This window comes from Bos indicus, chromosome 11 (genome assembly GCF_029378745.1).
Source record: "Bos indicus isolate NIAB-ARS_2022 breed Sahiwal x Tharparkar chromosome 11, NIAB-ARS_B.indTharparkar_mat_pri_1.0, whole genome shotgun sequence".
Taxonomy (NCBI): Eukaryota; Metazoa; Chordata; class Mammalia; order Artiodactyla; family Bovidae; genus Bos; species Bos indicus.
In genome coordinates this window covers 37,776,820-37,801,914 of record NC_091770.1, presented here as the reverse complement: position 1 = coordinate 37,801,914, position 25,095 = coordinate 37,776,820, and the positions used below count along the sequence as shown (strand labels likewise).

Genomic DNA, 25,095 nt, shown 5'->3' with positions numbered 1-25,095 from the left:
CAATCTCAGTGTACACAGTTGAGCTGATCCAGTATCAGGGATTGACAGTGTAAATGTGATTAAAAAACAGAAGGATTAGTGTTGAGAGTGCTGGCAAGAGAATAGTTGAAGTAAAGCAGTAGTTCTCACAGTACAGTTTGAGGGTCCTTTCAGAGAGTCCACAGGCTCTGTCTACTTTTAACTGTCTGTGTGATGCTGATTTCTTTTTGTATATATATATAATTTTTTATTGATTTATTTTTGGCTGTGCTGGGTCTTTGGTGCTGCATGGACTTTTCTCTAGTTGCAGTGAGTGGGCTTCTTACTATCTTGGTTTATCTTGTAGCAGAGCAGGGGCTCCAGGCACACGAGCTTCAGTGGTTGCAGCACACGGGCTCATTGTTGCAATTCCAGGGCTCTGGAGTGCAAGCTCAGTAGTTGTGGCACACGGGCTTAAGTTGCTCTGCAGCATGTGGGATCTTCCCGTACCAGGGATTGAACCCATGTCTCCTACTTTGACAGGCGAATTCTTTACCACTGAGCCACTGGGGAAGCCCCTTATTTCTTCATATACATGAACCAAAATAACAGAAACAGTAGATGGAATGCAGAAGCAAAGATGAACATCAGCCCTCCCCTTTTTTAACATTAAGCTAGATATTAAAGAGATATGTAAAAATAGTAAAACAGTGCCAGTCCTCTCAATAAAATTTTTTTTGGTTTGGTGTTTATAAGCATGTAATGGGTTTATTTTGTTTTTTAATGAGTCAATAAGTAAACAAATGTGAAATTTTCTGTTTTATTTTCTGGTATGGTAAATATTGATAAATGTAACCCACAAAAGAATTGCTGAAATAAAGCACCATAGAGTGCGGTCTAGGGAAGGAACTGAAGGCATCAGGAGTACAATAGACTGTGTAAAAAAGGGAAGGATTAAGGAATGAGAAGTGTTTGTTCAATTCCTATTCTCTACTGGGTTAGTGTCAGTCTTCTCTGCATTCTCCTGTGGAGGTACCTGCACTTAAAGTCTGTAATCATGGGTTAATACTCTGTCCCAGCAACTTCTTAGATTTCTGCTTTATGATATTCTGCACTCAGCCCTTGCATAGGGACATTTCACCTGGCAATGTCATTTTCTAGCTTGACCTCCTTGTCCTAATGAGGAACTAGATCTTCACTAATGTTCTGGCATTAACTTATACCCTTCTGTTCTAGTACCACCCCTTTTACTTAAATTTCCTATTCTTTAAAAAAAAAAACAACTTTAATTAAAAATTTTTATTTTCTTCACCTTTATTGACATATAGTTGACAAAATTGTAATTATTTAAAGTGTACGTAGTGGTGGCTTTATGTATGTGTACATGTGAGTGGATTCCCACCATCTAATTAATTAATACATCCATCACCTCACATTTTTAACTGTGTGTCAGAACATTTAAGTTCCACACTCTCAGCAAATTTCAATTATTTAATATAGTGGTTACCATGTTTTTCATTACATCTTCAGGCCTTATTCATCTTATAGCTGAAATTTTATACCCTTTTACCAACCTCTCCCTCTCTCCACCCAACTCTCCCATCCCCAGATGCTGGCAAGTGTTTTTCTACTATTTCTATGAATTTGACATTCTTTTAAAAATTATTTTATTTATTTTAATTGGAGGATAATTTCTTTACAGTATTGTGAAGGTTTTTGCCATACATCGACATGAGTCAGCCACGGGTATACATGTGTCCCCCGATCCCGAACCCTGCTCGAACCTCCCTCCTCACCCTGTCCCTCCAGGTTGTCCCAGAGCACTGGCTTTGGGTGCCCTGTTTCATGCATCTAACTTGGCACTGGTCATCTGTTTTACATATGGTAATATACACGTTCCAGTGTTATTCTCCCAAATCATCCCACCCTCGCCTTCTCCCAGAGTCCAAAAGTCTGTTCTTTACATCTGTGTCTCTTTTGCTGCCCTGCATGTAGGATCATTGTTACTGTCTTTATAAATTCCATATATATGTGGATTTGTGTTTCTCATTCTGACTTACTTCACTCTGTATGAGTTTGACTTTTTTTTTTTATTTCACATATAAAGAAGAACATACAGTATTTCCATCTCTTTCTAGGTTATTTCACTTAGCATGACCCCCTCAAGTTTCATCCATATTTTCACAAATGGAAGGATTTCCTTCTTTCTCATGTCTGAATAATATTCTGTCTGTGTGCATGCTAAGTCACCTCAGTCTTATCCGACTCTTTGCGACCACGTGGACCATAGCCCACCAGGCTCCTCTGTCCATGGGATTCTCCTGGCAAGAATACTGGAGTGGGATGCTGTGTCCTCCTCCAGGGGATCTTCCTGACTCTTGGATTGAACCTGTGTCTCTTAAGTCTCCTGCATTGGCAGGCATGCTCTTTACCACTGGTACCACCTAGGAAGTCCCTCTATCTGTGTATGTACCTGTGTGTGTCTGTATGTGTATTTCATATGTTTTGAATCCACTTATCTGTTGTAGGACATTTGGGTTGTTTCTATATCTTGGCTATTGTAAATAATGCTGCAGTGAATATAGGAGCACCATTATCTCTTTGAAATCTTGTTTTTATTCCTTTGTTTTTTATACCCAGAAATGGGATCGCTAGATCATATGGTAGTTCTGTTTTTAAGTTTTTGAGGAACTTTCACAGTGGTTGCATGAGTGTATTCTCAAAAGCAGTGCACAAGGGGTCATTTTCTTCACATCCTTACCTACCCTTATCCCTTTTCTTTTAATAACTGTGATTCCAACAGGTATGAGGTAATACTTCTTTGTAGTTCTGATTTGCATTTTCCTGATTCTTGACCATCTGTATGGTGTTTTTTTTTTTTTTGAAAAATGCCTGTTCAGTTCCTCTGCCTATTTTAAAATCATTTTCACTAGTGAGGTGTATAAATACTTTGTATATTTTGAACATTAACCCCATTAAATAAATGATTTGTACATATTTTCTCCCATTGAATTATGTACCTTATCATTTTTTCTGTATCCTTTGCTGTCCAGAAGCTTTTTAGTATGATGTAGTCACACCTGTTTATTTTTGCTTTTATTGCCTTTGCTTTTGGTGTCATTGAATTTATTTCTTAACCATGTCCTACCTTTTATTCATTTTCAGCTTATGCTACTTTACAATCATTCATTCCTATGCTTTTATTAAATCTACAAAGTTTATCCAAGATGAAAGTGATATCTTGTGTCATGACTTCACTCTTTAATTTCTCTGGGACATTGCCTGCTCAAGTATAGTCCTCGTTTGCCACTGAGAAGATACAACATTTATTATTAGTCTAAATTTACATTATTGATTTAAATAGATTTATTTTGGGTAGTGGAAGTATATATATTCAAAGGAAATAAAATGTTATTAATTTCAAGAAAGATGAAGAGACAAAATGAGAATGAAGTGCAACATCTGACTTATATTTTACCACTGTCTCTGAAATATCAGATGCATTTATATTAAAACCACAGGATACATGTCAAAATAATCATGTGTCCTTTTGGATCATCTGTCAATGAAGATGAATACACAGTTTGTTTATAGAAAAAATGTATTTTTTGATTATTTTTAGTCATCTATAAATTAATAGGTATATTTCAATATAATTTTTAAAGTATTCCTTTTTTTATTTCTTACAGTAATCCTAAATCAGAGAGTCAGAGAGTAAATAAAAAAGTCAACAATGATGCTTCACTTAGAATTCATAATCTGTCCATTTTGGTGAGACAGATAAAATTTTATTACCAGGTAAGTAGTTCTTTTTTTAATCTAATATTTTAATAACTGCTTTCATAATCACATTTTTGTGTTGCTATTAGTCACCTAATATATACTAAAGGCTTATTATATACCAGGTATTGGTCTATTTGTTGCAGGTAGAGTAGTCATAACAGTTTGTTTCTTATGCAGTGTTAAAGATACAAACATGTACTTCATAATTATCAAATTTACAAATAATTATTCTATGATTTTTTAAATTTCCTGATAGTTTGTATAGTGAAACACTTTAGGTGCAAATCAGTTTAGCATTGTTTTATTATTCTGGAGAAATTACACTGTTTATAATTGTTTCTACATGTTTTTCTATATACTGCTTTAAAATTTTTCACCCTACTTCTGTTTTTTTTGGAAACTGCTCTTGAAATTGTACTTTTTATTCTTTTCATAGCAAAGGCCAAAAGTAATCAGTAGCTTACTCTTTTTATGCAATAGTATTATGACCGTAGTTCAGTTCAGTTTCAGTTCAGTCGCTGAGTCGTGTATGACTCTTTGCGACTCCATGAACCACGGCACACCAGGCCTCCCTGTTCATCACCAACCCCCTGAGTCCACAAAACCCGTGTCCATTGAGTTGGTGATGCCATCCAACCATCTCATCCTCTGTTGTCCCCTTCCCCTCCTGCCCTCAATCTTTCCCAGCATCAGGGTCTTTTCTAACGAATTGGCTCTTTGCATCAGGTGACCAAAGTATTGGAACTTCAGCTTCAGCATCAGTCTTTCCAATGAATATTCAGAATTGATTTCCTTTAGGACTGTTTTGATTTCCTTGCAGTCCAAGGGACTCTCAAGAGTCTTCTCCAACACCACAGTTCAAAAGCATCAATTCTTCAGCACTCAGCTTTCTTTATAGTCCAACTCTCACATCCATACATGACCACTGGAAAAACCATAGCCTTGACTAGACGGACCTTTGTTGGCAAAGTAATGTCTCTGCTTTTTAATATACAGTCTAGGTTGGTCATAATTTTCCTTCCAAGGAGTAAGCGTCTTTTAATTTCATGGATACAATCACCATCTGCATTGATTTTGGAGCCCAGAAAAATCAAGTCAGCCACTGTTTCCACTGTTTCCCCATCTATTTCCCATGAAGTGATGGGACTGGATGCTATCATCTTAGTTTTCTGAATGTTGAGCTTTAAGCCAACTTTTTCAGTCTCCACTTTCACTTTCATCAAGAAGCTTTTTAGTTCTTCTTCACTTTCTGCCATAAGGGTGGTGTCATCTGCATATCTGAGGTTATTGATATTTCTCCCGGCAGTCTTGATTCCAGCTTGTGCTTCCTCCAGCCCAGTGTTTCTGCATATAAGTTAAATAAGCAGGGTGACAATATACAGCCTTGACATACTCCTTTTCCTATTTGGAACCAGTCTGTTGTTCCATGTCCAGTTCTAACTGTTGCTTCCTGACCTGCATACAGGTTTCTCAAGAGGCAGGTAAGGTGGTCTGGTATTCCCATCTCTTAAAGAATTTTCCACAGTTTATTGTGATCCACATAGTCAAAGGCTTTGGCATAGTCAATAAAGCAGAAATAGATGTTTTTCTGGAACTCTCTTGCTCTTTTGATGATCCAGCAGATGTTGGGAATTTGATCTCTGGTTCCTCTGCCTTTTCTAAAACCAGCTTGAACATCTGGAAGTTCACGGTTCACGTATTGCTGAAGCCTGGCCTGGAGAATTTTGAGCATTACTTTACTAGTGTGTGAGATGAGTGCAATTGTGCGGTACTTTGAGCATTCTTTGGCATTGCCTTTCTTTGGGACTGGAATGAAAACGGACCTTTTCCAGTCCTGTGGCCACTGCTGAGTTTTCCAAATGTGCTGGCATATTGAGTGCAGCCCTTTCACAGCATCATCTTTCAGGATTTGAAATAGCTCAACTGGAATTCCATCACCTCCACTAGCTTTGTTCGTAGGGATGCTTCCTAAGGCCCACTTGACTTCACATTCCAGGATGTCTGGCTCTAGGTGAGTGATCACACCATCATGACTATCTTGGTCGTGAAGATCTTTTTTGTACAGTTTCTGTGTATTCTTGCCACCTCTTCTTAATATCTTCTGTTAGGTCCATACCATTTCTGTCCTTTATCGAGCCCATCTTTGCATGAAATGTTCCCTTGGTATCTCTAATTTTCTTGAAGAGATCTCTAATCTTTCCTGTTCTATTGTTTTCCTCTATTTGTTTGCATTGATCGCTGAAGAAGGCTTTCTTATCTCTCCTTGCTATTCTTTGAAACTCTGCATTCAAAGGGGTATATCTTTCCTTTTCTCCTTTGCTTTTCGCTTCTCTTCTTTTCACAGCCATTTGTAAGGCCTCCTCAGACAGCCATTTTGCTTTTTTGCATTTTCTTGGGGTTGGTCTTGATTCCTGCTTCTGTACAATGTCACGAACCTCCATCAGTTCATCAGGCACTCTGTCTATCAGATCTAGTCCCTTAAATCTATTTCTCACTTCCACTGTATAATCATAAGGGATTGATTTAGGTCATACCTGAATGGTCTAGTGGTTTTCCTCACTTTCTTCAGTTTAAGTCTGAATTTGGCAATAAGGAGTTCATGATCTGAGCCATAGTCAGCTCCTGGTCTTGTTTTTGCTGACTGTATAGAGCTTCTCCATCTTTGGCTGCAAAGAATATAATCAGTGTGATTTTGGTGTGGATATCACCATTTGGTGATATCCACGTGTAGAGTCTTCTCTTGTGTTGTTGGAAGGGGGTGTTTGCTATAACCAGTGCGTTCTCTTGGCAGAACTCTTATTAGCTTTTCCCTGCTTCATTCTGTACTCTAAAGCCAAATTTGCCTGTTACTCCAGGTGTGTCTTGACTTCCTACTTTTGCATTCCAGTCCCCTGTAATGAAAAGGACATCTTTTTTGAGTGTTAGTTCTAGAAGGTCTTGTCGGTCTTCATAGAACCGTTCAACTTCAGCTTCCTCAGTGTTACCGGTTGGGGCATAGACTTGGATTACTGTGATATTGAATGGTTTGCTTTGGAAACAAACAGAGATCATTCTGTTGTTTTTGAGATTGCATCCAAGTACTGCATTTCTTTTTTGTTGACTCTCTTGTTGACTATAATGGCTAATCCATTTCTTCTGAGGGATTCCTGCCCGCAGTAGTAGATATAATGGTCATCTGAGTTAAATTCACCCATTCCAGTCCATCTTAGTTCGCTGATTCCTAGATTGTTGATGTTCACTCTTGCCATCTCCTGTTTGACCACTTCCAATTTGCCTTATTTCAGCCATTCCCCGTTAGAGTTTTTAAGCTCTTCTTGTCTTGTATTTTAGTTCTTTTTAAACCCCATTAATTAAATATTAAGCATACTGTTAAATAAATCAAGTCAGTGTTCTTTTTGATCCAGTCACATAGTTTCCTTTTTTCCTCTACATGGTTTTCTGTTGTATCTCAGATCTGCCCTGATACTGCTTTCTTCCTGAAGTACATCCTTTAGTTGTTTGTGTGGAAAAGGCTCGTTGATAGTAATGTTTATCAGTGTTTGTCTGAAAATGCATTTCTTTCATCCTTGTTCTGAAAAGATAGTTTCATTGGGTATGTAGTGATTGGTTAATAATTACTTTTCTCTCAGTGCTTTTGCGGGTTTTTACCTTCTCTCTCTAAAAGAACAAAAAGAATTCTGGAACTATATACTCAACAAAATCATAAAAAATGAGAAAAAAATAAGAACAAGGAAACTAAAAATTACAATTAATTTGACATTTATTTAAGTCCATTTAGCTGTTATATACTTGGCTATAGCATGTTTATCTTGAGATAACTTGCTTTTAACTTGAAAATTCACTTATTAAATACCCCCAAACTCAGTAGTATCTGTTGGAGTAAGTGATTATAGCAGTTTTTGACACTTATTTTTAATATTCTTAACAATATTTACATAATATTTTAACTGTATTCTTTATTGTGTTCAGCATATACTAAATATGTACTTTAAATGTGTGCATATTTTTGGTGTTAGTTTTTTTAAGAACTAGTGAATATAATACTGAAGAAAAAATTTTATAACTTTCTTATACATATCTGTAACAAATTATAGATAAAAGATCAATTCTAACTAGCCTCTGGTATCATGCTGTTCTCTGGCTATAAGAAAACACTTGTAGATCACACAGTTTTTTAAAAGCAATACAAATTAGGTTTTCATGGTTATTTGCTTCTTTGTCATAGTATTAAAGTAAAGAATGATTCCGAAAGAAATAATTATTTCTTTTCTATTATTTTCTGAGGAAAAAATTATTCCTCAGCAGCTAATATGTCTGTGTAGTGAAAGCCCAATAGTTAAGCACTTATTAGTATTTAATATTGCAAAGATTCAGTATTACCACATTACAGTGATCAATCTGTAGTCTCTTTCTTCCCAGACTCTTTGTAGTGTGTCATTGTTGGTGGTTGTAATGGTAGACATGGTGTGTTCTTTCATTTGCTCAAAGAACAGAAGATGCATCCTGGGTATATAAATAAAATGAGTAATTCGGAAGCATTCAGTTCTTTCTGAATCATTCTCTACCATCAAAATTTGTATATATTCTTGTCATAAAAAGTTTGACAGAAGTCAAAGGGAGTGAAACATCTGTTTTTGATAGGAGATAAATAATGATTCGCTGAGGAAGAATCATTCACTTTTTTGAAAATGATCATAAGATAGGATTTTAATGAACTAACTGGCTTTCTTAATTTTACTATCAGTTGTTTTTTTAGTTCTCTTAGAAGTAGTAAAAAATAAAACAACAAAAAGTACACATACTTGAATTTTTATTGAAGAAGCTTGTTTAATTATCTTATACCTAAAATTCAGTTCAACTTGGACATTTTTGTTTTATGGACATCTAATATTATAATTTTAGTTATTTAAGTCATTAACTTATAGTTACAACAGATTTAAGACTTTAGTTACCTTTTTTTCACATTTTGTAAGCTTTTTAATTGCAGTATACCAGTGTAGGTATCAGAGAAGGCAATGGCAACCCACTCCAGTACTCTTGCCTGGAAAATCCCATGGATGGAGGAGCCTGGTAGGCTGCAGTCCATGGGGTCGCAAAGAGTTGGACACAACTGAGCGACTTCACTTTAACTTTTCACTTTCATGCATTGGAGAAGGAAATGGCAACCCACTCTAGTGTTCTTGCCTGGAGAATTCCATGGACGGGGGAGCCTGGTGGGCTGCAGTCTATGGGGTTGCGAAGAGTCAGACACAACTGAGCGACTTCACTTTCACTTTTCACTTTCATGCTTTGGAGAAGGAAATGGCAATCCACTCTAGTGTTCTTGCCTGGAGAATTCCATGGACGGGGGAGCCTGGTGGGCTGCCGTCTATGGGATCGCACAGAGTCGGAAGCGACTGGAGCAACTTGGCAGCAGCAGCAGCAGTGTAGGTATAGCATGCCTAAGAGATGTGCAAATGGTAAGTTATAGCTTGTTGAGTAATAACCCTGTCAGCTTTTCTCATACGCCAGCCTTTGTGTATCTTTTTATAGGAGACTTTGCAGCAGTTGATCATGATGTCATTGCCAAATGTCTTAATCATTGGCAAAAATCCCTTTTCTGGTAAGTATTAAAATTAGCATAATTTGATAATAAAGATAATACCATCTTTGTGTAGTGTTGTAATGCTTACTAAGATCTTGATTATTTCCATTAACACACTACGTTTTTCATCAGTCTGTAGGGAAAGTTGGAGGTGATAATCCATTCTGTATAGAGAAAATGAACAGAATATTTGTAAGTTGTAGCAGAATCAGACAAGCATAACTAAGCATTGACCTACCAAATTGATACTTTTCTGTGATGATTTTTAGTGCCTTAAAGATAAGTATGGAAGATAAGTACAGTAGTTAAAAGCTTAGAAAAATATAAGCTTTCAAAAGAAGTGATTTAGAAGTGACTTCTAGGATTCTGTTCACTCTGTTCCGGGTGTTTGCTTTGGGCTTCCCAGGTGGCGCTGGTGGTAAAGAACATGTCTGTCAATGCTAGAGATATAAGATATGAGGGTTTGATTACTGGGTGGAAAAGATGCCCTGGAGAAGGAAAGGTAGCCCACTCTAATATTCTTGCCTGGAGAATCCCATGGACAGAGGAGCTGGGTGGACTACAGTCCATAGAATTGCAGAGTCGGACATGACTAATTAGCCACACACGCACCATTGCCAGAGTTGTTTGAATCTAAGGTTTTACTGATTAATTCCCAAGTGGTGCTAGTAGTAAACAATCCACCTGCCGAAGCAAGAGAAGAGTTCTATTCCTGGGTTGGGAAGGTCCCCTGGAGGAGGAAATGGTAACCCAGTCCAATATTCTTACCTGGAAAATCCCATGGACAGAGGAGCCTGGCAGGCTATAGTTCATGGGGCCACAAAGAGCTGGACATGACTGAGCATGCATACACATTTTCTAATTTATATTAAACTACTTTTGAATGGAAAAAAGATGAGAAATAGTTTCTTAGATCATTTAAATTATTTTCTTCAAAGTTTCTTCCCTTTACCAGATTTTAATTGTGACATGTTCAGGGTTTTAATTTTTGAACAATTGGGAAAATTAACAGCTACCTAACAGTTTCAACAAAGGACTTAATTCTTACAGGCTACATGTAACCCAAATCAAGTATATCTTCTCCAGTTCCGACCTTCAGTCAAAACAAAGATAAAACCAAAATAAAAACTAAATGCAGGCAGCTGGTTTTGTTGAGGAAACTACCCATTAAATGGGGGTGAATTAGGAGGTTATGTGCTCTTTCAAGACATTCTGGAATGTTTAAATATACAAATAAAAAATGAAAAAGTGTTGTATGTAGAATGAAATTGTTTTCAATTCCACATATATTTAGGATTTACTTACCAAGTTAGAGGGACCAGGAATATAAAGAAAATGGTTTATGTTCTGGAGGATCTTGTGTTTTGGTGGGTGATAAACAGATTACTGGGTCATGTAATAATTAATGCAAAATAGATGTAAAAATGTTAAGACTTATAAAATATGGAGCTATTGATTATTCTTAAAGTTGGCAAATTAGTGAGGGTTGGAGACCACTGGTATTTGGGTCAAGGAAGACTACACAGAGATGTAAGAGCTGTGCATATTATTGTGATTAGTAAGTAGTTCATTAGAGGAGAGGGGTAGCGATGAAAGACAGGCAGAGGGAGTAACAGAAGTTATGGCAGTGGCATGTGTATTTATGTATATTTAGGGAAGGGTGATTAGTGTAGCTAAGAAGGTTTCATGGAGAGTAGGAGGAATTATTTGAAAAGAAAATTTGGACTGACTTGTAGACAGATTGGCTTGATGGTGAAATTCTGGAGTGACTCAGTATTTTAAGAAAATTTGGATTGAATACTGTTGGACAGTGAATATACTTTCCAGCTCTGTTACAGACCATTACTTTTATCCTGCTTGTTATATACCTTTATTTTACCAGCCTCACTGTAACTGACATTTAAGATTTTGATTCTGATGACTCTACATAATGGAAAAGCCATTTAAATTTTATAGGTAGATGAATCATATAAGATAGGTGTTTCAGAAAAAAAAGCCAGTAGGCCTAAAAGAAGCCAAACTTATTCGGGACCATTTTGGCTGACTCTGGCATGTCTCTATAGCAGCAGTTCTTAATTTGGTATCCTGTTGTAATATAATAATTTATGGAGAAGTAGTGGATTTACAGTTAGCATCCTTTATCACATAGAGCTTTGAAAGCTTTTTTATCTGTACTGCAGCCTTTCAAATTTGAGATCCTTGCACATTTCTTCTGCTGTTACGATATTGTGCACATAAAGAGCTGCTCTTTTGAATTCACTGTACTTAGAAACTTAATTCCTTGATCAAGTTGTGAATACCATTTTACCACTATCACAAAGTTGAACTTAAGTAAAATGTTGTACCTAGTAATTATTTTCATTTCAGAACAAGGCACAGAAGAAGTTAAAAAATTGCTTTTGCTTTTACTGGGTTGTGCAGTTCAGGTAAGTTAAAATATTTCATATTTTTATTTTAATAAGTTTTTGTAAATTTTTGAGGCTCTACTTTCTGAAAGACTTAAAGGATGGGCCTTTGCTGTTCAGAGTCCATGTTAGAAATTTTAACATATCTGTATAAGCTAAGGAGATTCTGAAGAAAAACACTTTTTGTTACTTTATTTCAAATTTATTTATAAATTTGTCATATATGTCAAATATGACACTATTTGTCAGATAGTCATATATGATAGCATAAATTATGTTTATGTTAATTTAATTCTTTTAATTTAATTAAAATTAATTTTTTTTAAAATACTGAGGCTTTTAAAGACCCCAGTCTTGACAGGTTCCCTAAAGGTACCCTGAAAACCTCTCCCAAAACATCCTTATGACTTATGCGTGTATGTGTATGTGTTATTGAAGGGAAGAGGAGTGATGATCAAAAGGCAGAAATTATGAAGTCTCAGTCATCTGCTGGCTTAGAAGTTAGTTACTGTAATAGAATTAGAAATCTCTTCAGTGCCCATAACACTTTAAGAACTGTATATAAAGAAAAAAGAGCTTAATTTTAGTGGAAAAAGTTTGCTAATGCTTATTTAGTCTTCATGTGAGTCTTTATAATTGGAAGTAAAACTATTTGTAGTTCTGTTTTTAACACCAGACTTTTTATGCTCTAGAACTGGACTGTCAGTAGAATAGCCACTAGCCACATGTTGCTGTTTAAGCTTAAATTAATTACAGTTAAATAAAATTACAATCTCAATTGCTCATTTGCACTAGTTACATTTCAATACTCAGCCATAGGTAGCTCTTGAGTACTGTGTAGGACAACACTGATTTTCTGATTTTTCAGTTTCAAAATTTCTGTCTTCTCATTCTGTTTTCCATCTTGGTACTCTCTCCTTTCTAGCCTTCAAGAACCTATCAACTTCATCCTATATTCTTTAAGAAAGTCTAGCCTGTTTATTCTTTAAGAAAGTCTAGCCTTCTTAAAACTTCTAAAGTTTGAATAGAGGTGAGATTTAGTACAAATTTTAGGTATTTTAAGGGTAAAGGAAGAATTCTCATTGATTTGTGTTGAGATTGTGTTAAAGGGTGAGCTTTTAAAGATAGTATAAATATAAACAGTGGCTCTAGGACTTAGAAAAGGGAACTGTAGTATATGTTTAATTTAAACCTAAATCAGCCAGAGGTATGGCAGTTGAATTATGACTCTTCATGGAGTCATAGTTATTATAACCCTGGCATTTAATGTATGCTCATTGGCTCAAACTATTGGGCAACACTTTTGGAAGCATAAAATTTAAAAATTGGGGTTACCATACCTAAAAAGTTATTTTATATATGCTACAAAGGTACTATCTGAAAGTCATTCTTAATTGTTCTCACTATGCCTGTCAGATATTAGTCAGTAGACCAAAAATCTTGTTTTTAAACCTGGTAATTTTTATCACATGTTCCCCAAAACTCTGACTTCCTCGTTACAACTGAAAACTTTACATTTCTTGTAATTTAATTTTAAATATTTTTGTATTATCCTATTAATTTTGTTTTTATAGGATGAGGAACTTTCTGCACTGATAGAAATGTGCTTAATTAAGTTAAATTGTGTGGCAATAGAAATAGAATATTATAATGTAATATGTAGAGTATAAATCAGAACCTTACTAAGTTTCTTATTGACCAAAGACCCAATTTTTCTTTTTTGAGTTTAGTGCCTTCTAGTGAGTTCAGTAATTGGCCCAAAAGATGCAACTAAGCTAGACAAGGCAGTGCTGTCTATTTTGTATGCACTTCTCATTTGATAGCTGTAAAAATACAGTTACACAAACAGTTGGATTACAGTATAAGAGATGTCGAGGGAAGACAGAATAAAACAGTAAGATGCATGTTAAGCTCTTATTCAGTACTGATTGGAAAGGAAAAGATAAGGTTTGCATTATAACATTTTTAGTTTATATCAAGATTTTTTTAACGTACACAATGAAGAATTGCTGCCTTTATTCCACTTGCTACATGTGTACTTGTATATACATTCTTAAATTTTGCCCCGGTAACTTTTTGTTAGAAACAGATCAAATATTTATTGTATTATCTTACATGTTTTGAACTGGGCCACAAAAAGAGATTTCTTTCATTGAGACTGATAGGATAAAGATGTGAGAATGAATTGTAAGCTTGAAGTAAAAATTGCTTAGAATTTTTTTTTTCCAAGAAGAAAGGCTGTGTTGTTTGATGACAGCCAAAGACTGACTGAGCATTTTGGCTATATTCCGAATTCTGCCACTGACTCACTGTGTTTTTTGGCAAGTAACTTATCCTCCCTGAAACAAGTTCTTGATTCTTTATTTCTCTGTTTGTAAAGTTAGCATAATAATATTGTACTGACCTCACATGAGTTGTGTAATGATTACCTGCTTTAGAACTTTTCAGCATACAAGTAATACGGATTTTCAGTACCTTAGTTTTTAAATAAATATTTCTAAATTTTAATCTTTTTATTAGGTAAGTATATTAGAGAGATCATTTAAATGCAAAACAAAACCCTCATTGTGCTGTTTAAACCCTCATTGTAGCCAAGCTTTTTAGCCTAATGAGTTTTTACTTATTTACAACATATTAACAACTACACCCTATAAAGTATGAGTGATTGTTCTATTCATTTCCCTTAGTGTCAGAAAAAAGAAGAATTTATTGAAAGAATTCAAGGTTTAGATTTTGATACGAAAGCAGCAGTTGCCGCACATATTCAAGAGGTAATAATCTGTATAAAATGTTTATGTGTTTTTTATGAAGCTCATCATACATTATATTTGTGTATCTCCCCAAATACTTAAAGTCATAACTTAAGCAAGAATAAATAAAAATCAAATATAGATGCACTCTGCTTTTAGGCAAATCGTCCTCTTTTCTTTAGACATAGCTTCTTAAGTGAATCATCTATAATGGCACAGTGCTGACTACAGATGTACTGTTGACTTTATCCATAGGGATATAGGCAGAAAGTGCTATCTGAGGAATGTATATTTCTTTGTTAGACAGCATAGCATGCATGATATAGTGAATGGAAACAGCATAAAGTGGATCACTGGCTGTAATTCAAATTAAAATGAGCTAAGGTAATGTATTATGTCACTCCAGTGATTTTGTTTTAATGAATGGGCACAGCAGAATTTCTATTCAAGATATTGCTTGAATTATAAATACATTAGTGATTTGTAACATCCATGTAAAAGCTAAATATAGGACATAATGTGCAATGTCAAATAATTGAAGTTAATATTTGTTAAGTTTTTTTTTTAAGCTGTTTGTGCTTTTTTAAAAGCTATTTCTGCATCTTCTTGTCTTGGGCTTTTAATCTTGTATACTTATTAGTTTTTAGAACTACAGTGTGTTAAATTTTACATGTTGATTAGAGAGAACTAAGGAAATGGAAGGGGGAAGAGTTGTATTTAAATAATCTCTATTTAAATCACTTTGTGTTCCATATGTTATCTTTTCTGTTAGTTAATGTTCATAGAACTCTGCTTTCTTGTCAGTAATATGGTCAACAGTAAGCATATTAGTACATAACAAGATACAGTTTTGTTGGTAGTTTCCCTTTATATATATGTTTCCATTAGCTTTGTGATTTGTATTTTATTTTGAATAAATGTTGAGTGCCACACGTTACTGAATTTGCCACCATTCTTGAAAGTGTTATTTTTCTGTTTATTGTGAAAATTAAAGCAAAATATCAGAATCACAGTGAGAAATGGAAAACAAGAAATAAGTATTTCACTTATATAACTTCTCCATTCTTTTAAAAATCTTTATTAGGAGTCCTTTTCTCCTAAGGTGCTATGATAGTGTCACCTCAGAAACTGTAAAAACTTTGCTTTTCAAGAATAAAATTGCAATAATATTATATAGTATAGGATTAGAAAAAACTTTTGCTTTTGATTTCAGTTACAATTAATTTAGTCTTATCTAAGGAAATGATCAATTGATTCTATTAAAACAGTTGTCAGAAGTAATAGTATTACCTTTCCTTAGGAATGCCTTGAATTAAATCTTATTTTTTAGTTAGAAGGTAAAAATAAATTCATTTAAAGACTATATTTAGTGAAAATAATTTTTAGTAGAAGCTTTTTCAGCATTCGTTAATTTGAAATGTTTTTATACATGTTTACTTTTCATATTTTTATTATATGGGATATATAATATTTAACCTAATGTACTAAGATTTATTTTTAAGTATTAACTATTTAAAAGTTGTTTATTTTGGTTGCTTTCTAAAGGTAACCCATAATCAGGAAAATGTGTTTGATCTACAATGGATGGAAGTGACTGATATGTCTCAGGAGGAAATAGAACCACTCTTGAAAAATATGGTATTGCATCTAAAAAGGCTTATAGATGAGAGAGATGAACATTCAGAGGTTTGTAAATTTCTTTTTGTATATTATGAAAGTTTCCTTTCCAAAAAACTTCAGAGATTTTTGAGAATTGATAGTCTGTCTCTTAGGGACAGGTAATAAGGTGCTGTATGTCTTTTGTGTAACACAGGAACCAGAAAGGATGCATAAGAGCCCCGAAGTGCTAGTAAACATACTGCAATTAGATTTTATTTTCCCCTTCCTTTTAAATTACTCTGATTTTGTTCTTCTGTGTTTTTTTAAAAACTCATCCCTATAGTTCTGGCAACAAGTATGAAACCAGAGTTCTGGAAAAAGTATAAAACTAAAAATATCGTTGATGTAAGTGGAAAAACCATTGCTTTTTCAAAGTTTAAGAATTTGATTAAGGTTAATTTTGTAGTTTCATTGCCACATTTTGAGACTGTAAAAAATGTGTTAATAAAAGGAGAATAACAGGTGTTCTGAATAAAATGTCCCACAAAAGTTCTCAAATTTTTGTAGCAATTTAATGAGGTGTGATTTTTAAAAAAGAATTATTATAAGCTCTTTTAAGAAAGTACTTTGCTTTTAAAAGGAGTAAAATTGCACCAGACTTTTTGGTTGCATTCTTTGAGAGCAGTTTATAATTTTTAGAGAAGTCTAGACGTTAGTGCATGTGGTGGTGAGTAATATTTTCTTAATAGCAGACCAAAATACTCTGTCATTCTGGAGATTGTAAAACTTTGATCAGTTGTTCAATTTACATGAGAGAAACAGATTTGAGTTTATTTATGGAGAATTTGATTAGTCTTGGGACTAATGAAAGACTATATAGGAGAAATTTCTAGAGATGCTTTTGGAATAAAAAGCTTTCTCATTGCTCTATAAAATATATTCCTTTCTGATGGGAATTTTTAGCTTTTCTTATGGCTTTAAAAGAGAAGAATATATAGGAAATAAAGAAACGTTTTTTAAAGCAACAGCTAAATTTTTAAAAAATTTAAGACAGTGAGATCAAAGGAAGAAAAGAATGAGTTTCAAAACATTCCTAGAATATATGAAACCACCTACCCTGAGATACTCAGATCACTTTATTTTCAGTCAGTCTTGAACCATATGCTGTATCTTCTTTTTTATATTAGTAATGTTTTTACTGTTTTAGTAAAACCACTTTCAGTATGTATCCTGGCGGGCAGTAGTACTCACACTGGGAGTTCAAGTGGGTATCCTAGCACTCAAATCCTCCACTTGCTGGCATAGCCAGAATTGGGCAGCCACAGGCTATCCACGGGGGGTGCTCCCCCTTGTCAGAACAGAGAGCCCTTTCCTCTGTTTTTATTGATCTTTTGTCATTTGTTTCACTTTGATGTAGAAAGTATAATTTGGTCACGTTGTTTTTAATTATACTTTTTTTTCCTTAATGCTATGAAACAAGGATCTCTTCAGTCATCTTTTGAAAGTGAAAGTGGCTCAGTTGTGTCAGACTCTTTGTAACCCTGTGGACTGTAGCCTGCCAGGCTCCTCTGTCCATGGAATTCTCCAGACCAGAATACTGGAGTGGGTAGCTGTTCCCTTCTCCAAGGGATCTTCCCAACCCAGGGTTTGAACCTGGGTCTCCTGCACTGCAGGCGGGTTCTTGACCATCTGAGCCGCCAGGGAAGCCCAAGAGTACTGCAGTGGGTAGCATGTCCTCCAGCAGCATTTTCCCAGGCCAGGATCTTCTTTGACTAAACTCCAGCAGGATCGTCTCCTTTTACTAAAAACTAGGTATTTATTGTCACTGTTTAGGCCAAGCTTTGTATTGTAGATTTATTGTGTACTTAATCTTAGTACATGTACACAATAATCTCATTTTATAGATGAAGATTCTAAAGTTCAGAGAGGTTAGGTGACTTGCCCATTCTAACTCCAACACTTGTGATCCTGACCTTTATAATACCTTTGCCTAAATCTCTGCTCTGATACTTTTCCTTAATGATGAATTCTGTAATTATCGTCACCTGAAATTTTTAGCCTTGTTGTATCATATGTTCATTCTTCAACGTATATTGATAAATACCTACTTTTTGTAAGAACTTTTACTAGAGTATGTGAGAGCAACAGACTTTCAAAGAAGAACCAAAGATGGTTACAGTCGAATAGAGAAATTATTTTAATAAGTGAGTTAACTGTAATAAAAGTTGGTAAGTGACAAGTACCGAAAAAGAGACATGGATCTAAATGTTGTACTATGTGTGTGTGTTAGTCGCTCAGTCGTGTCCGCCTCTTTGCGACCCATGGACTGTATCCCGCCAGGCCTCTCTGTCCATTGAATTCTCCAGGCAAGAATTCTAGAGTGGGTTGCCATTTCCTTCTCCGAAATGTTGTACTATAGGAATTTAAAGAAGAAAGATTACTTGCAACTGGTAGTGGAATACCTAAGATTGGAAGGATCAGAGAAAGCTTTTCAGAAATTAAAAGTATGCCTTAATAACATTTCCTATCAGACTTTTGAAAATGTTTGGAGTTCTTGAGCTCAAGAAACTACCACTATTAGAGAAAAGGCAAAATGGAAAGTACCTCTGGGTACTCTCTTAATTCTTAACACTAGGTTTCTTTCTTTTTATTTTATTTATTTATTTATTTTTATTTTATTTATTTTAGTTGGAGGCTAATTACTTTATAATATTGTAGTGGTTTTTGCCATACAGTGATATGAATCAGCCATGGATTTACATGTGTTCCCCATCCTGAACCCTTCTCCCACCTCCCTACCCATGGTTTCTTTCTTTTTAAAAAATATTTTGCATCCATAGATCTTTTGTGCTCTGTTTGTTTTCAACTGGAAATTGTTGATATACTTTAATTTTACCACCTGCTAATTTCAAATATAATATGTATCTTCAGTACTTTTCTTGAGTTTTCTGTTTTGTGAATAATTTGGTTAAATATTTTTGAGCAGCTTTTTGTATTCACTACTCTGCTGGATAACATCAGGGATACAAAGGAAGTATAAGGAAGGTTGTATCTGATTTATTTTAAAAAAGCACATTGTAAATGAAAAATAAGGTGGCATGTAATTAAGTACTAGTTTCTGTATGAAACAGATATTTAGTAATTACCATATGCAGATACTGATGGTTCATAGGTAAAGAATTTGCCTGCAAATGCTGGAGACATGGGAGACGCAAGTTCAGTTGCTGGGTCAGAAAGATCCCCTGGAGGAGGAAATGGCAACCCACTCCAGTATTCTTGCCTGAAAAAATCCCATGAACAGAGGAGCCTAGCGAGCTACAGTCCAGAGTCACAAAGAATCAGACATGACTGAGCACAGACACACACACATGTATGCAGGTTCTTTTGTTAAAGACAAGAGATGTTATAAGGCAATATTAAAGATAATTGAGACAGTAAGAAAATAGGCAAATAAAAGCTGACTCCGTGAAGTTCGAGCTTGGGCTGCTGTGGAAATTAGTAACACTATTCACAGAGGCAGTGGAGTTGGGCTGGACATACTAAGTAGTAGATAGACAAGATGAAGTAGTGTCAGTGAGCAAACCATCCTTTGAAACGTAACATTGAAAGAGAAATAGAAGGATAATAAAGGGGAAAATGTGATTTTTTTCCCTTCCCTAGATAGTAGAAACTTGTATGTCTTTTAAGAACAAGGAGAAAAAAGCAATAGGAAGAGAGAAACTGAAAATGTTACAGAAGTAAGGAATATGTGTTGGGAATAAGAGATGCATAAAAATGGAGGAATTTATTGCAGGTGGTTCTGTTTCTTTGACAAATTGAAGGAGAGTTCATTTGTTGGAAGTAATGATAGCAGTTTGTAGTTGAGGGCTTATGTAGAGAAAAGGGAATATATTTACATCTGCCTTTATGGGAAAATTTTGCCAGGAAACGATCAAGATTTTCAGTGAAAGAATTGATGGACATTGGAAAGAGCTTAATTGAAAGTGGATGACAACTTCTGTAGTAGGGCTGTAATTTATTTGTTTAGTTTTTTTAGAGTTCTTTATCACCTTGGAACAGGAATAGAAAAATTGATAGTAGGTAAGGAAAATGACATAGCATTTTAAGTCAGACTTGAATTTGAATTTGTGTTATATTCGTGTGTAACTTTAAGTTATTTAATCTATATGTGCCTCAGTTTCCTTAGGTCTAAAATAGATGTACAGCCTCTGTTGCCAATTATAGTATTGGATGGGATCTTGTTGGATCTAGCTAGGAGTTCTATAAATATTTTTTCCCTTTTGTTTTTTCCCTGAAGAGTGAACAAACCATAGTCAAAGAGTGACATAGTAGTGTTAAATTAGAAAGTAAGGGTGACATTTAACAGCCTAATTGCAGTTTCAGGCCAAATAGGAACTCTAGAGTAGCCAATAATCTGTTTGACTGGGCAGAAGGGGAGAGTTGAGTGAGTGGAGGTTCAGGCATAGGAATGGTGATATAGGAGTAATGTTCTAGTAAAGAAGGCTAAGGAACTATATTTTTTATTTTTTAAACTTGAAATTAGCCTCTTGTGCTACTGGTTACTGTATTGGACAGAACAGTTACAGACATACTAATCCTGAGTTAATTCCTTTACTGTGTCAACAAATCTTCTATGCCTTTCCAACAGTTGCTATTTGTTCTACATGTTTTACCACAATTTATTAATTTTTGTTAGAACACTGGGAAGGGAAAAAAGTATTGTCTTGTTTTTGTGTTATCTACTAAATAACTCAACCATGTACTGTTGAATGAAACTTTTTTAAAAAATGACAGCTAAATATGTCAAAGTTAAGGGACTTACCTGGCGGTGCTGTCTTTAAGTCACCATGCAAGGGGTGTGGGTTTGATCCCTGCTTGGGGAACTAAGATCCCACGTGCTGTGTGGCATAGTCAAAAAACAAAAAGTTCACCATTAATGATGAAGATATTAAATAAATAAGACATTTTTGACCAATGCATTCTTTCTGATATTGTAGTATAACACTTAGAATTAGTGACTAGTGTTGTGTATCTGGTTCTCTGATATGTAAAACACTAAAAGGGCTTCTGTGGTCTCTGTCTCCTTAGACTATTGTAGAGCTCTCTGAAGAGCGGGATGGTCTTCATTTTCTACCCCACGCCTCTTCATCTGCACAGTCACCTTGTGGTTCTCCAGGCATGAAGCGAACGGAAAGTCGGCAGCATCTGTCAGTGGAGCTGGCAGATGCTAAGGCCAAGATAAGAAGGCTTAGGCAGGAATTGTAAGTTGCTACTAGTCAAGGCTCGTTGAATTTATATGGTTGCAAAGGTGACCTAATGCAATGTTTTTAGGCTTATGAAATTGCGTGGTTCCCAGTTGCTAGGCTGTGTCACAGTTTTCAGTAGTATTTGTCAAAATGAAGACACTATCAAAGTTTTCTTAATGCTAAATCTTATCAACTTAAAGGATGACCTGTATCCTGTATCTATGTACTTCCTATTCTTCTAGTGTTAGGATGTCCTTTCTTTTATAAAATAATGTTTTTCCTTTGCAAATTAAGGTTGGCTTAATTTTTTTATTTTTTCATTCCATGAAATCCAAAATACAACCACTGATACAAATGGTTAAGTTTAGCTTTTTCAAAATTAATGTTATAAAATGAATTTTTGGTGTACAGTATTACAGAAAAATAATTTTGTGTATCTTCTGCATGGAGTAATTGAAATGCCTGAATCACATACCTAAAAATGGTAAATATTCAGATTGGTTAGTGCTGATAAAATTAATATATTTATTTAACTTTCAAAAATCATTACAGGAAAATCAGTATAAATGTCACATTGGTGAATAACTTGTAAAGACCCAACCAGTCTCTGCTGGAGATTTTTTTATATTGCACTTTAAAAAACAAAGGAGTTGTGTGTTATAGGCTTTTTCTTTCCTTGTTTTTTTTCATTTTTGGGGGGGGATTTGTTTTCTTGGGATTTAGGCTTTGGGGTGTAGATTTTAAATTTAAAACCACCATATAGCAATTAAGTTTATTGACTGTTTAAAGCAGTTAGTTTTAAGAAAGTGGTTGAATATGCAAGGTAGAAAAAATATACAGTCCATAGGAAAATTTGAAAACAAGAAAATACAGCTTTCATTGTGAATGTCTGCGGTATTATGTATCTGTTGAAGTGAATACGCCCAAGATATTCTATAAACAGCTGCACCATGAAAATTAGGGAAGAGATTGCTGTTATTAGTTTGACTGGCAGTTAATGGATAGCCTAAACAGTGAACACTAGTTCGTTCCATATAATTTAGCACAATCTTCTTCAGTCTTTAGATAAAGCATGCAATTAGAACTGCAGTGATGGCTGTGAATTCATTTAACATTTTGCACTGTATTAAAATTTGATTTTAAAATAAAATTTACTTGAGCATAGTGTTATTAAAATTCCAGACAATTTAAAGAGATTAGTAAAATTTGGTCTCATGCTGACTGGAAAATATAAATGAATATTTTTAATGAATAAATAAATATCCCAGATATAGCAAGTTTTCTCAGTAACTAGCATTACATCAAATACCATCTATATTGTTTGCTGTCCTTTGAAAGTGTGTTCCTTCATGGGTTTATTCTGTTAACATCTGTTTTAAGTGTTTTTGTTGGGATAGATCTTTACTAAAGTGATGGAAGTGTGGAATCATGGTAGATAAAAATAGTTTAGGTTGCCTTATACCTAATGGAAATAAATAATTGTAATAAGAACATGCAGACTGATAGCATACTTGTGGGTGGTACATCATAATATAATTGCTTTCGATTTATTACACTTTCGGTTAATTACACTTTCGAGTAAAAGTGTAATTTGGAATTTGGATGGAAGAAGAAGTAATTCCTTATAAATTTCACTTTTATGCAATAGTTAACACTATCAAATGCTTCCTTTAATAATTCTCTTTGTCTATTGGATCCAATGTTTCCAAAGAGTTTTTTACTCATGCAAATTATTTTTTTTTTTTTAGGAAAAAACAGCTTTATTGAAATATAATTCATATATCAGAAAATTGAACCTTTTAAAGTATGCAATTCAGTGCTTTTTAGTTTATTCTTAGAGTTGTTCAATCATCCCATGCCATCTAATATTTTTTTTCTTTTTTTTAATTTTATTTAATTTTTAAACTTTACATAATTGTATTAGTTTTGCCAAATATCAAAATGAATCCACCACAGGTATACATGTGTTCCCCATCCTGAACCCTCCTCCCTCCTCCCTCCCCATACCATCCCTCTGGGTCGTCCCAGTGCACTAGCCCCAAGCATCCAGTATCGTGCATCGAACCTGGACTGGCATCTCATTTTATACATGATATTTTACATGTTTCAATACCATTCTCTCAAATCTTCCCACCCTCTCTCTCTCTCCCACAGAGTCCATAAGACTGTTCTATACAACACTGTCTCTTTTGCTGTCTCGTACACAGGGTTATTGTTACCATCTTTCTAAATTCCATATATATGCGTTAGTATACTGTATTGGTGTTTTTCCTTCTGGCTTACTTCACTCTGTATAATAGGCTCCAGTTTCATCCACCTCATTAGAACTGATTCAAATGTATTCTTTTTAATGGCTGAGTAATACTCCATTGTGTATATGTACCATAGCTTTCTTATCCATTCATCTGCTGATGGGCATCTAGGTTGCTTCCATGTCCTGGCTATTATAAACAGTGCTGCAATGAACATTGGGGTACATGTGTCTCTTTCCCTTCTGGTTCCCTCAGTGTGTATGCCCAGCAGTGGGATTGCTGGATCATAAGGCAGTTCTATTTCCAGTTTTTTAAAGAATCTCCACACTGTTCTCCATAGTGGCCGTACTAGTTTGCATTCCCACCAACAGTGTAAGAGGGTTCCCTTTTCTCCACACCCTCTCCAGCATTTATTATTTGTAGACTTTTGGATCGCAGCCATTCTGACTGATGTGAAATGGTACCTCATAGTGGTTTTGATTTGCATTTCTCTGATAATGAGTGATGTTGAGCATCTTTTCATGTGTTTGTTAGCCATCTGTATGTCTTCTTTGGAGAAATGTCTATTTAGTTCTTTGGCCCATTTTTTGATTGGGTCATTTATTTTTCTGGAGTTGAGCTGTAGGAGTTGCTTGTATATTTTTGAGATTAGTTGTTTGTCAGTTGCTTCATTTGCTATTATTTTCTCCCATTCTGAACCATGCCATCTAATATTAAGACATTTTCATCACCCCAGAAAGAAACTGCGTACCCATCAACAGTCACTGCATCACCTTTGGCCTTTGGCTCCTCAAAACCACTAATATACTTCCTATTTCTATAGATTTGTCTGTTCTAGACATTTCATATATATAAATGGACTCATACATTATGTGGCCTTTTATTTCTGGCTTCTTTCACTTAGCATAATGTTGTCAAGATTCGTCCATGTTGTACGATATAGCAGTACTTCATTCCTTTTGATGGTTGAATAATACTCTCTTTTATGGACATTCTACATTTTGATTACTCATTTATGAGTTGATGGACGTTTGGATTGTATTCTACTTTTTGGCTATTTAAATAATACTCCTATGAACATTCATGTGTGTTTATTTGTATAGACACATATTTTCATTTCTCTTGGGTATTTACTGAGTTGTGGAAATTCTTGGTCATATAGTAGCTCTGTGTTTAACCTTTCGAGGAACTGTCAAACTATTTGGCTGTACCATTTTACATCACCACCAGCAAAGTATGAGGCCTCTAGTGTCTCTGCATCCTCAGCAATACATGTTATTATACGCCCTTTTATTACAACCATAGATTTGATTTGCATTTCCATGACTAATAATGTTGAGTCTCTTTTCATGTGCTTATTGGCCGTTTGTATATCTTCTTTGGAGAGATGTTTATTCAGTTCCTTTGCCCATTTTTTTTTTTTTTTTTTTTTGCCCATTTTTAAGTTGAATTTTGAGATAAACTTTTAATCAGTTCAGTTCAGTCACTCAGTCGTGTCTGACTCTTTGCGACCCCATG

The 25,095-nt window shown here is 34.9% G+C and overlaps 1 protein-coding gene across 5 annotated transcripts in view; it reads left to right on the top strand.

Moving 5' to 3' along the window:
- The window catches only part of CCDC88A (coiled-coil domain containing 88A), a 115,885-nt gene that overhangs the window by 26,535 nt on the left and 64,255 nt on the right, over positions 1 to 25,095 (top strand). For all 5 annotated transcript variants that reach the window (XM_019970170.2, XM_019970169.2, XM_019970168.2 and 2 more), the window contains exons 3-8: positions 3,648 to 3,756; positions 9,274 to 9,343; positions 11,693 to 11,751; positions 14,418 to 14,501; positions 16,026 to 16,166; positions 21,168 to 21,340. In XM_019970170.2, the coding sequence (XP_019825729.1) occupies positions 3,648 to 3,756; positions 9,274 to 9,343; positions 11,693 to 11,751; positions 14,418 to 14,501; positions 16,026 to 16,166; positions 21,168 to 21,340 (636 nt within the window). The remainder of the gene's footprint in view (positions 1 to 3,647; positions 3,757 to 9,273; positions 9,344 to 11,692; positions 11,752 to 14,417; positions 14,502 to 16,025; positions 16,167 to 21,167; positions 21,341 to 25,095) is intronic.